The 11,845-nt window shown below is 52.8% G+C and overlaps 4 protein-coding genes across 4 annotated transcripts; 3 read left to right on the top strand and 1 right to left on the bottom strand.

Moving 5' to 3' along the window:
- Positions 1 to 203: 203 nt before the first annotated feature.
- NFIA_017930 (leucine rich repeat protein) lies at positions 204 to 3,031 on the top strand (the record flags this gene model as incomplete). Its single annotated transcript, XM_001264988.1, has 2 exons — positions 204 to 393; positions 459 to 3,031. The coding sequence occupies 2 exons, from the start codon at positions 204 to 206 to the stop codon at positions 3,029 to 3,031; spliced, it is 2,763 nt and encodes a 920-aa protein (XP_001264989.1).
- Positions 3,032 to 3,590: 559 nt separating this feature from the next.
- Positions 3,591 to 4,447, bottom strand: NFIA_017920 (40S ribosomal protein eS26; the record flags this gene model as incomplete). Its single annotated transcript, XM_001264987.1, has 4 exons — positions 3,591 to 3,696; positions 3,790 to 3,892; positions 4,082 to 4,209; positions 4,425 to 4,447. 4 exons carry the CDS (start codon positions 4,445 to 4,447, stop codon positions 3,591 to 3,593), a joined length of 360 nt encoding a protein of 119 aa, XP_001264988.1.
- Positions 4,448 to 5,184: 737 nt separating this feature from the next.
- NFIA_017910 (CBS/PB1 domain-containing protein) lies at positions 5,185 to 7,432 on the top strand (the record flags this gene model as incomplete). Its single annotated transcript, XM_001264986.1, has 4 exons — positions 5,185 to 5,397; positions 5,549 to 6,422; positions 6,481 to 6,575; positions 6,629 to 7,432. 4 exons carry the CDS (start codon positions 5,185 to 5,187, stop codon positions 7,430 to 7,432), a joined length of 1,986 nt encoding a protein of 661 aa, XP_001264987.1.
- A 793-nt stretch (positions 7,433 to 8,225) lies between these two features.
- On the top strand, positions 8,226 to 11,839 carry NFIA_017900 (nuclear import receptor PSE1; the record flags this gene model as incomplete). The annotated part of the gene is made up of 5 exons (XM_001264985.1): positions 8,226 to 8,408; positions 8,558 to 8,780; positions 8,842 to 9,017; positions 9,079 to 11,576; positions 11,632 to 11,839. 5 exons carry the CDS (start codon positions 8,226 to 8,228, stop codon positions 11,837 to 11,839), a joined length of 3,288 nt encoding a protein of 1,095 aa, XP_001264986.1.
- Positions 11,840 to 11,845: the final 6 nt, after the last annotated feature.

The raw sequence follows: 11,845 nt of genomic DNA, 5'->3' as shown, positions 1-11,845 counted from the left end.
TGATTCCTCATGTTAGTAGCGCTCATTATCTAGATGGCAGGTGCTCTTCGCATCCAAATCATCAGCTTGTGTTTTGACCTTTCCACGTCAGCATAGCCGAGAATCTATACATAACAGGCCCTTCCAAGAGATGCAACGCCAAGCTTGACGGTCGGATTGAGACAAAGAACGCTGATCTGTTCGGGCCCCACGCTGAGCGGAAGATGGACATCGTCCCGCCATCGTATCAATCTGCAACAGCCAGAGATGCTTGGTCTATAATCGCTCATTACATCCCATCAAGCGACCTATGCTCGGCTGCGCTCGTCTGCCAGAAATGGCACGGCCTTTTCATGCCCTTCCTCTGGGGTGATCCAGCCTCTCATTTTGGAACGGAAAATGATGCGGTCTATGGTGAGACTTGAGAGTCTAGCTCTCTCTCTGCGGTTTTCCGCTGACAGAAGGATGCCTGATACCAGTCGCGTTGACACGATTCAGGAGGACCTTGAAATATGCCCGTCTTGAGGTGCGAAGGCTCACCCATACGCTCCATATGCCCCCGGCCCTTTCTGAAATATATGGCGGCCCGCGACCAGAATGGCTGAGGGAGATTCTCGAGTTTCTACCCTGCCTTCAATCTCTAATTGTATCCAAATTACCTTTCTTTGACCATAATGCTATGATGGCATTGAAGAGACCCGCCAAGTACGAACCGCCTGATACAGCGGCCTTCAAGACATATAGCGTACGATTGCTGATGGCGGAGAGAGAACCAAATGCAACGTCACAGGGTCTCGCAGAGGCGTTGCTGCGATTCCAAGAACTTGTGTACTTGGACCTGTCATATACGACTCCTGCTCGAGATCTTATGGTGTTTTCTTCCCTGTCTCAGCTGGACCGGCTTCAGGTGCTAAAACTCCGAGGTATCGGTTTGAGAGACAGAGAAGCTGAGTTCTTAGCCAACGCTATTGGGACCAGGGTCCGTTTCTTGGATCTGCGTAACAATCTGCTGAGCGATATGGCTGTGCGATCTCTGCTGCAAGCTTCATTTGTCCCTAATGGCCTCCCCACAAATGAAGTTGACTGGAGAGGAGGATCATTCATATTTCACGATAGGTTACTCAGGCGCGCGGGTTTAGATTCTCAGTTTGTCACAGCTTTGACACAGCCCTTGACAGGCCGTTCTTGGGTTGAGGACCTTTCGCACGTAGGAATAACACATCTCTACATCGCGGACAACCAGCTTACAGTCGAAGGCGTTGCGAGCCTCCTGGCTTCATCGAGACTGCATGTCCTCGACGTTGGAACCGTTGATACAGTCCAATCCTTGGAGAGAACACGACAGCCGACAATTTCATCGCCTATGACCGAGAAACCCGCTAGATTCCCTGGGGCTGAGAAATTGATACCAGTACTTGGGTCTATCGCTAAAGAAAACCTGACATATCTTCGAGCTCACCATGCTCTCTGCACAGCTGACACCTCTTCTAATGCGCCTGACTCAACGCGGGACTTACTGCCTGAGCTTCCAGACGAAGCCAGCAGTAGCCTCCAAGGCAGGGCGGAAATGGACGCTGCAAACGAGATTCATGAACTATCTGCAGAAGCTCAAACTGTTTTTGAGCTCGAAGCCACTGAGATTGCCGGACTTTCGAGCCCAGCCGGTGATATAGATGAGACGCGCCTCCAGTCAAGCACTCACCGGGACGACCTTGTACCTCAGGTGAGAAGGGGTTCCATATTTGCTCCCGAGGTAGTCGAACCAAACCAGCGTCAGGACAGCAATGGCAACATGACAGCCGACCGTAGTGAAACAGTGAATTATAACCCTTTCACGGCTAGCATAGGCCCAGCTCCAGCATGCCTTGGACAATCCGGTCTGTATTTGGCGGCACCTGAGCCGGTTTCACGATGTGCCTCTCCAGTTTCACCCGAGGATTTACGGACACAGAAGATCCAAGGACTGCTTGCCAAAAGACCTAAGAATCAAAGCTTACCTCGCCGCGATGGTAGGGGAGGGAGCTTTCCGTACTTGCATCCTTCCCACGTCCCTCACCTCGAGACTTTAGTGTTAACCGATGTTCCGTCACATGTTCCCGAAGGCTCCCACATCCTGCCTGCCCTGATTCGATTTATAACAGCCTGTTCGAACGAGGCCCTGTTAGCTACTCTCCTGGCGGGATCGGACTACTCTCTACCCCCTGGAAGAGCCCGAGCTCACGCTGAGCAGGAACGATCACGGTCGCTTTTTGCTCTGCGTCGCTTGGTACTTGAAATTACTCCCACGACTCATCTGGCAGGTCCAGCCCGGATCAGCCCGTGGAAATCCATCAGTCAGCAAAATGGGACGTTAAGGTCCAGTACCGGCGACCGTGATTCCGAGAACCTGTGGTCCGCAGCCACAGGCGACTTCAGTTTCTTCGGGGAAGATGAATGTGGTATACCCGAAAATGATCCGGGGAAATACTTTCCTATGGCTATACTCAATGAGAAGGTGACACTCATACCAGAGGACGAAGATTCCGGGCGTTCGGGATCTCCAGAGGCAGATGCGTCTTTCGCATCAAATTCATTTCAGCCTGCTGGAGCTTATTCTCGGCGGAGCCGGTCGCAGACTGGCTCGTCGATCTCGGTATCCGGCTCTGTAGCCGATGCTCGATCGAGTTCGATTACGGTCAATAAAGGTGATGGAGGCAACATGCCAGTTGCTGATACCAAACAGGTCGACCTTGTCGCAGAATTGGCTGCCTTCCGCCGAGCAAAAAGGCTTGAGTATGAAGAAGTCGTCCGAGCCGATCGAGAGAGGCGAAGTATGAGCTGTGCTGCATTCTCCCATCTTTCTCCTCCAGCGGAACCCATTCGACCAGTGTCTCCCAGTCCCAGTGTAAGAACCATGGCAGCGGTCTCTGCACCTCATCTGTCCATAGCCCAGTTCGTCGAAGGACATTGGAGAGGCGAAGTAAAGATTGTCCGCAATGCAGTGCCAAAGGGGCGGACTGGAGTCGTGGATATGTATGGGAATTACTTCGAAAAGGGATATCTGTACCCTTGAACGATGATATATTTATTGTTTTACTTATCAATGGTAGCTTAGGCTGGCATTAGATATGCAGAATTCCTTGCATCTGTGGAGACGCATAGTCGATCGTGTGGCAAATGCATACTTCCTGTCATTTAAGATCAGGAAAGCTTCTACTGTAGCTCTAGTCCGGTCTCGAATGGGTCAAACGGCAGTGTTGGTCTTCAGCTCATATGTCATAGTCAATTATTCCAATTGTCGTCATGGCGGAAGAGACGAACTGTTAAAGAAGAGGAGACCGGTCTCCTCGCATTTTATTCCTCGTTCCCTGACTTTCTCTAGTTCATGCAAAGTTACCCTATGGGACAACCGAGTGGCTTGGAAATCGTTTTTTAATTTGAATTGCGTCTCCTGCTCACGGCGACAGGGAGCGACCATTATGCCTTGTCATGCCTTATTTCGAACCCCCGAAGACAGACTGAAACCCATTCATTCCATTTTGAACCGAGTAAGAAAGTTTGTACGAAAAAGAAACGTCACAAAACAGAAGTCATTAAGACCAATCCCATTTGATCATCTCTTTTTCCCTTCCTTACATAGCCTTGGCGGCCTGAGGGGGAGCCAGCTTCTTGCCGTCCTTGTTGTACCTGATACGCGGGGGAGGAGCACGGTTACGACGACCTTCCCGGGAGCGGACACTGTAGTGAATTGTTAGTATGGTTTGATTCTTTCCTTCATGCTGCATATCCATGTAGATTCCCAGCTGTAATCAAGAACGGGATGGTGCGTACCGAACGATCTTGCCGTGGATAGCGCAGGAGACGCAGTACTGCAGCTTCAGGTACATCTTGGGGACGGCATAGTCGGTGAAAACGGAGGCGTCAGAGATATCACCTGTGTTAAAGGTCTCGGGTCAGCGGCGTTGTCCATCAGCTTCCATATTCCACCACGTCCAGTTCATGCGTCCAGTTGTGATAGCTGCGTCCAGGAGATTCCATCCATCAAATCCAGTTCCGAATCATCTCAACGGCGCACTATGGACGTGGCTTCAATGGTATAGGTTTGACAAGAGCTCGAACGTACGGATGGCAGCGGACTCAACCATGTTGCGGATGGTGAATCTCTTGATCGCCTTGTCCTTAGGAGTGCAACGAGCGCAGTTGGAGCAGCGCACGGGCTTGACGTGGCCGCGGCCGTTCTTGTTGCGACCGCTGTAGAGAAAGAACAATAAACGTCAGTATGGATCGATTCACTCATGAATTTCAAGTCCAAAATTTTCCCTCCTCTTTCAATTCCACCATGAAAACCACCGCATATACAGCCGACATTCTTGACAGGCGGGAAATCAGGACGCTTCCTTCGGCGGTGGCGGATCTCCAAATTTGACAACCGGGTTGAACATAGGAAAAGGGAAATTCGCTCTTACTTGTTCGCCCTCTTCTTGACCATTTTGACGGATTTCTCTGCAAGGTACGGTCAGAGATTTGGAGTTGTAGAGGGAGGGAGGAGGCGTACTTGGCTGTCGGGTTTGGTTGTCGTAAGGCACTGGACGCTCTCGATCGCTGGTCGTGAATGAGGTTGTGCCGGTTTGTGTGGAAGCCCTATGCCCTTAAGCGAGCCTCGGTCACGGGATAAGGCTGGTGCCTCAGGTGCTAAGGCATTCATAATTGGTGGCCTGACATCCTAAAACCAATTAGATCATCACGTGCAGATACAGTTCTTGTCGAGGGAGCCTAAAATAGCCTAGTGGCCGGGTCGTCCCAGCATTACGGGTCGTACGGTACTCGCGTACGGTCCACGGATGTACCTAACCATTCCTGACCAGGACGGACTCCCGTGAATGGGGCGTATTGTTATTACCCATTGTTTATCCTGCCCAACTCTGGCTGTTATTATTAACTCACTAGCAGCCAATAGTTGACCCTCGAACTCCCTTTGAGACAACCCCTGTTCGTCCGTATCTTTCTCGTTGTACTTGGGTCGTGCTGGTGGTCTGCTGCTCATCCTCAGTGGTACGTTGTATATCTCTGCTGACAGTCTCTTTCTTCTTCTCTGTTGAATCTGACATTGATTCGAGTAACTCGTGATCAGATTCCTGATACCTATACATCGAATAGGTCTGACGATCTAGCTCTCTCGGTTTCTGATACCCCCTCACCGAAAATCCGTCCATACCGATCGGTGCCATGTCGGCTGCAGGAGGAACCTATCGGGGCACAACAAGCCAGAAGACTCTCGGGAGAGGGAGACTTCCGGACTTTGAGAACAGTCCTACATCCCACATTCCGCGACCTCGACCAGAAACTGCAGCTTCAACGCACACCCCGTCCAGCGACGTTGGAAGTTCCACCATGAGTGCTGCAAGCAGGCAAAGACAAAACCAATCGAAGCGAGATGAGGTCAGTATTCCCTGGTGGCCTATTCTTGGCCTCAAATTTCTAGTTGCACGGCCTTGTATTCCCTCCTAGCCCCTTGTTTATGGTCTCCCATAGACCCGTAGCGAACAGCGATTGCTGGCATAGGAATGAATTCTAACGCGCTGTCATGAAGGCTATTCGACGCAAGATGGAGGCGGACCTCAATAAAAAGAGGCACCAGGCTCCCAGGGCCCATCGCACGCGCAAAGCTCCCCCAGGAACCGTCCTGGCTCTGAAGCCTAGTCAAGCCCTTCAGATTAAACCCAACACTACCGTCGCAGAAGCCGCACAAATGATGGCCGCGAAGAGAGAAGACTGCGTTCTTGTCACAGACGATGATGATCGCATCGCTGGTATTTTCACCGCGAAGGATCTTGCGTTCCGTGTGGTCGGAAACGGTCAAAAGGCTCGCGAAATTACTGTTGCCGAGATCATGACGAAGAACCCCCTGTGTGCGAGAACCGACACCAGCGCGACGGACGCACTGGATCTCATGGTTAGAAAGGGCTTTAGACATCTGCCGGTTATGGATGAGAACCAGGACATCTCCGGTATCCTCGACATTACGAAGTGCTTCTACGACGCGATGGAGAAGCTGGAGCGTGCGTACAGCTCTTCCCGAAAGCTCTACGATGCCTTGGAAGGTGTGCAGACAGAACTAGGCTCCACCCAGCCTCAGCAAATTATCCAATACGTGGAAGCACTGCGCTCAAAAATGTCCGGCCCGACCCTCGAGACTGTCCTGGATGGCATGCCTCCGACTACAGTATCTGTGCGCACTTCTGTCAGGGATGCCGCGGCGCTGATGAAGGAGCATCACACAACTGCTCTGCTCGTGCAGGACCAGGGCTCCATCACCGGTATCTTCACTAGCAAGGATATCGTCTTGCGTGTAATTGCCCCAGGACTGGACCCTGCCACTTGTAGTGTCGTCCGTGTGATGACCCCACATCCCGATTTTGCTCCTGCTGATATGAGCATCCAAGCCGCGCTCCGCAAGATGCATGGTTCGTGATCTCGCTTTCTCTGAGGCTGCAACAGATTGGCTAACCCACTCTACTCCAGATGGTCACTACCTGAATTTGCCTGTTATGAACGAGACGGGCGAGATTGTCGGCATGGTGGATGTGCTCAAGCTCACTTATGCCACTCTTGAGCAGGTTAGTCAAAGTCTTTCCGAAAATTATGACTTTCAACTGACCAGAGATGCAAGATTAACTCCATGCAATCGCATGACGATGAGGGCCCCGCATGGAACAAATTCTGGTTGTCAATGGATCATGAGTCCGATTCAATGGTGTCTGGCAGCCACCAAGCGCCGAATCGTTCCGTTCTCAGTCCGGAATCACCTAGACAGGGTGTCGACAGTGTGCTCCCTAACGAATCCGCGTCCCACCACGGCGGAGATGAGCTCTCGGAATATCACGACCATCACCATAACCACGACGAGAGCACTCCGTTCCCCTTCAAATTTAAGGCTCCTAGCGGCCGCGTGCACAGAGTCAATGTTGTCACTTCCGCTGGGGTCGCTGACTTAGTCGCCCAAGTCACAGCCAAGTTAGGCAACGAGCTGGAGGCCGTCGGAGGTGCAGCCACCGTCGAGGAGGGCAAACTCAGCAATACTGGTTACGCCTTGAGCTACTTGGACAATGAAGGTGACACTGTTTCTATCACCACCGATCAGGATCTGGCAGATGCCGTCAGTCTCGCCCGTCGCTCGCACCGTGATAAGGTGGATCTTTTCGTGCACGACCCCGCTCAGCCCCCAATTCCGGCAACGTTGGATCCCCAGCCTGCTCCGGCCAAAGTCGTCGAAGAGAAAAGTTCTGTTGTTGCTGAGGAGCGGCTCTCCGAGGAGCCACTTATCCCCAAGGCCCATCAGTCGTACCCAACACGCCCCACCGAGGAGCAGTTCATCGCCGGCGTACCCAATGAGCTTCTACTTCCAGGTGCCATCGTGACCCTGGCAGCAGTTATTGCTGGAGTATTCATCCTCAGCCGCGCGACAAGTCGATAGACGATGTCACCGGTTTAAAGTGTGGTTAGTTGGATGAACGGCAGGCACATCATGTATATCTGTCGATCTAACCTCGATCTTTGCTGTGCCATACTTGCATATCCCAAGTGCGACCTCTTCCCTCCTTCATTTCCCATTGTCCATTACCATCTTCATTTAATCTAAGTGTGACTGTTCGGATACCGCTAGTGTCTTTTAGTGAGGGCATATTAGCAATGCATATAGTTTTCTCTAGAAGCAGGAGAATTTGTCTCAACAGTATCTATTTCTGTTCTTGGACTTCCGTAAGGGGCGTGTCAGTACTCCGTAGTCACCACACGGCTGGTGTCAAAAGGGCATTGATGCCTGGATGCCTGAGACCTCCCGATTAGGACTAGCGCGGTGCTCCCTCGATGGCTGGAATTATTTTTTGGGTTTCTGAGGCTTCAACTGGTCCATCCCACATCGCTCACGACGCCCTGAATTGTCCCCTCCTGTTCGCCAGCAGCTCCCTTGTCGAGCTGGAATGCTGAGCTTGCACTTGTACTGTGCATATTTCTGGATTTGATTATCGTCCTTATCTTGTCAGATCACACTAGTCTTTCTCCAACAGACACCGTTCAACGGTAGTTTGTACTTACAGCTACTGTCCTCCCCCACCAAAGAAAAAAAATAATAACAACCAGGAAAAGGGAATACAGTCCCCGTCCACCAGCCCAGCTTCAGCGCTGGATACACACATTCATCGCCGTTCCTAAACGGGATACAGTCGATCTACAGCTGAATTATCGTTTCTACGTGACGAGCGATCAACATGTCGCTGCTCCCGCCCGAGGTTCACTCCGCGCTGTCCCAGCTGCTGCGCGCGTTGACCACACCCGATAACACTGTCCGTACTCAGGCGGAAGAACAGTTGAATAATGACTGGATTCAGAACCGTCCAGATGTTCTTCTTATGGGCCTGGCCGAACAGATTCAGGGTGCGGAGGATACAGTAGTAAGTGATACAAGTTTTGTCAGGAGATATGGGGACCGTGTCTGGTTTAGGCAGAGAGACAGTGCTGGAAGCCTTCTACTTACTACGACTTGAGCCCTGTTGCCGCGCCTTGCTGGATTCGACTGATTTTGGTTAATCTTGACCCGCAGACGCGTACATTCGCCGCCGTGCTTTTCAGAAGAATCGCGACCAAGACAAGGAAAGACCCGGTCACAAATGAGGCCAAGGAACTCTTCTCAACACTCTCTGGGGAACAGAGATTGGTCATCCGACAGAAGTTGGTGAGCTGTTTGACGACCGAATCTGGGACTGATGTCCGGAAAAAGATTGGCGATGCAGTGGCGGAGGTTGCCAGACAATACACCGATAACGGTATGCGCAATTTCATGGGGGGTGAAAAGGATTCCATATCTGACGAATGGTCTTTCTCTAGGCGATCAATGGCCCGAGCTTCTCGGCGTGCTTTTCCAGGCCAGCCAGTCACCCGAGGCAGGTTTACGGGAGGCCGCCTTCCGCATTTTCTCGACGACTCCCAGTATCATCGAGAAGAACCACGAGGATGCCGTTTCAGGCGTGTTCGGCAAGGGTTTCAAGGATGATGTTGTCACTGTATGTGGGGACCTTTCAACGTAGCGCTCACGGGAGTCCAGGTTGACCATTGCGCTTGTAGGTTCGCATTGCTGCTATGGAGGCCTTCGCCTCGTTCTTCCGGTCTATCTCCAAGAAGTCTCAACCCAAGTTTTTCGGACTGGTGCCCGACATGCTCAACATTTTGCCCCCTCTGAAGGAGTCCTCCGAGAGCGAGGAGCTGTCTTCCGCCTTCTTGGCTCTCATTGAGCTTGCGGAGGTTTGCCCGAAGATGTTCAAGGCCATGTTCAACAACCTGGTCAAGTTCAGTATTAGTGTGATTGCCGACAAGGACCTCAGCGATCAGGTTCGCCAGAATGCCTTGGAGTTGATGGCTACGTTTGCCGATTACGCCCCCTCGATGTGCAAGAAGGATCCCGAGTTTGCTCAGGAGATGGTCACCCAATGTTTGAGCTTGATGACCGATATTGGAGTTGACGACGACGATGCTTCGGAATGGAATGCGTCCGAGGACCTGGACTTGGAGGAGAGCGACCTTAACCATGTTGCTGGCGAACAGTGCATGGACCGTTTGGCCAACAAGCTCGGCGGCCAGGTTATCCTTCCGGCGACCTTTGCCTGGATCCCCCGTATGATGTCGTCCTCCGCTTGGCGCGATCGCCACGCAGCACTGATGGCCATCTCCGCCATTTCCGAGGGTTGCCGTGACCTGATGGTCGGTGAGCTCGATCAAGTGCTGGCCCTTGTTGTCCCGGCTCTCCAGGACCCTCACCCGCGTGTCCGTTATGCGGGTTGCAACGCCCTCGGCCAAATGAGCACCGATTTCGCCGGAACGATGCAGGAGAAGTACCACAACGTTGTGTTGAACAACATCATCCCCGTTTTGGATAGTGCTGAGCCACGAGTTCAGGCCCACGCGGCCGCCGCTCTGGTCAATTTCTGCGAAGAAGCAGAGAAGAAGGTACTCGAGCCGTACCTTGCTGATCTCCTGAGACACCTTCTGCAGCTTCTGCGCAGCGAGAAACGTTATGTGCAGGAACAAGCGCTGTCCACCATTGCCACCATTGCCGACTCGGCGGAGAACGCCTTTGATCAATTCTACGAGACCTTGATGCCATTGCTCTTTAACGTCCTGAAGGAGGAGCAATCCAAGGAGTACCGTCTGCTGCGTGCCAAGGCTATGGAGTGCGCCACTCTGATTGCCCTGGCCGTGGGCAAGGAGAAGATGGGACAGGATGCGTTCAACCTCGTGCAGCTGCTCGGTAACATCCAACAGAACATTGTCGATGCGGACGACCCGCAGTCGCAGTACTTGCTCCACTGCTGGGGCCGTATGTGCCGCGTTCTTGGTCAGGATTTTGTCCCTTACCTGCCAGCTGTCATGCCTCCTCTTCTGTCCGTTGCGGCTGCCAAGGCTGACATCCAGCTGTTGGATGATGAGGACCAGATTGACCAAGTTGAACAGGATGAGGGCTGGGAGTTGGTCCCCCTGAAGGGCAAGATCATTGGTATCAAGACCAGCGCATTGGAAGACAAGAACACCGCCATCGAGCTGATTACCATCTACGCTCAGATCCTGGAGGCTGCTTTTGAGCCCTTTGTGCTGGAGACGATGGAGAAGATTGCCGTGCCTGGACTTGCGTTCTTCTTCCACGACCCTGTGCGGGTTTCGTCCGCCAAGCTCATCCCTCAGCTCCTGAACTCGTACAAGAAGGCGCACGGTGTGCAGTCTCCCGGATTCGCTGCCATGTGGAACAGGGTAGCTGAGAAGATCATCGAGGTTCTGAGCGCCGAGCCCACAGTGGACACTCTGGCGGAGATGTACCAGTGCTTCTACGAATCCGTCGAAGTGGTTGGCAAGAACTGCCTGAGCCCGCAGCACATGGAAGCGTTCATCGAATCTGCCAAGTCCACGCTGGAGGATTACCAGGTCCGTGTGAAAGCTCGTCTTGAGGAGCGCGCCGATACGGAAGAGGGTGACGAAGAGGACCTCGACTACGAGTACGCGGTTGAGGATGACCAGAACCTGCTGAGCGACATGAACAAGGCATTCCACACCATCTTCAAGAACCAGGGCACGACTTTCCTGCCCTCATGGCAACGCTTGCTGCCATTCTATGAGGCATTCATCACCAGCCAGGACCCCACCCAACGGCAATGGGCTCTGTGCATCATGGACGACGTCCTCGAGTTCTGCGGCCCCGAGTCATGGAATTACAAGGATCATATCATGCAGCCCTTGGCCGCAGGTCTGCGCGATGAGAATGCCGCTAACCGGCAGGCAGCGGCTTACGGAGTCGGTGTTGCCGCTCAGAAGGGTGGCCCTGCCTGGAGCGACTTCGTCGCTGCCAGCATCCCAAGCCTGTTCCAAGTGACACAGATCAACCAGGCTCGTACAGAGGAGCATGTATTTGCGACCGAGAACGCCTCGGCCAGTATCGCCAAGATCCTGCACTATAACCCCAGCAAGGTGCAGAACGCGCAGGAGATCGTGGCGAACTGGATCAACACACTTCCGATCACTTACGATGAGGAGGCTGCGCCATACGCTTATTCCTTCCTTGCCCAATTGATTGACCAGTACGTTTGTTCCCCGTTCGGTGATGTGCTCTGTGATTGACTGACCATTGAACAGACAAAACCCGGTGGTGATATCCAATGCCGACAAGGTGTTTGGATACATCGTGCAGGCTCTGGAAGCCGAGACGCTACAGGGCCAAACGGCAGGACGCGTGGCCAACTCGGCCAAGCAACTGGTGGCCGCTACAGGATTGAATGCGGAGCAAATCCTGGCAGGAGTGAGCCCTGACAACCAGGCGGCGGTGCGAAGCTACTTCCAGTGAGCCTTT

The sequence above is a fragment of the Aspergillus fischeri genome, genomic scaffold (genome assembly GCF_000149645.3).
Source record: "Aspergillus fischeri NRRL 181 1099437636249 genomic scaffold, whole genome shotgun sequence".
Classification (NCBI taxonomy): domain Eukaryota; kingdom Fungi; phylum Ascomycota; class Eurotiomycetes; order Eurotiales; family Aspergillaceae; genus Aspergillus; species Aspergillus fischeri.
The sequence above is the reverse complement of the archived record's forward strand: the minus strand, read 5'-3'. Positions and strand labels throughout refer to the sequence as shown.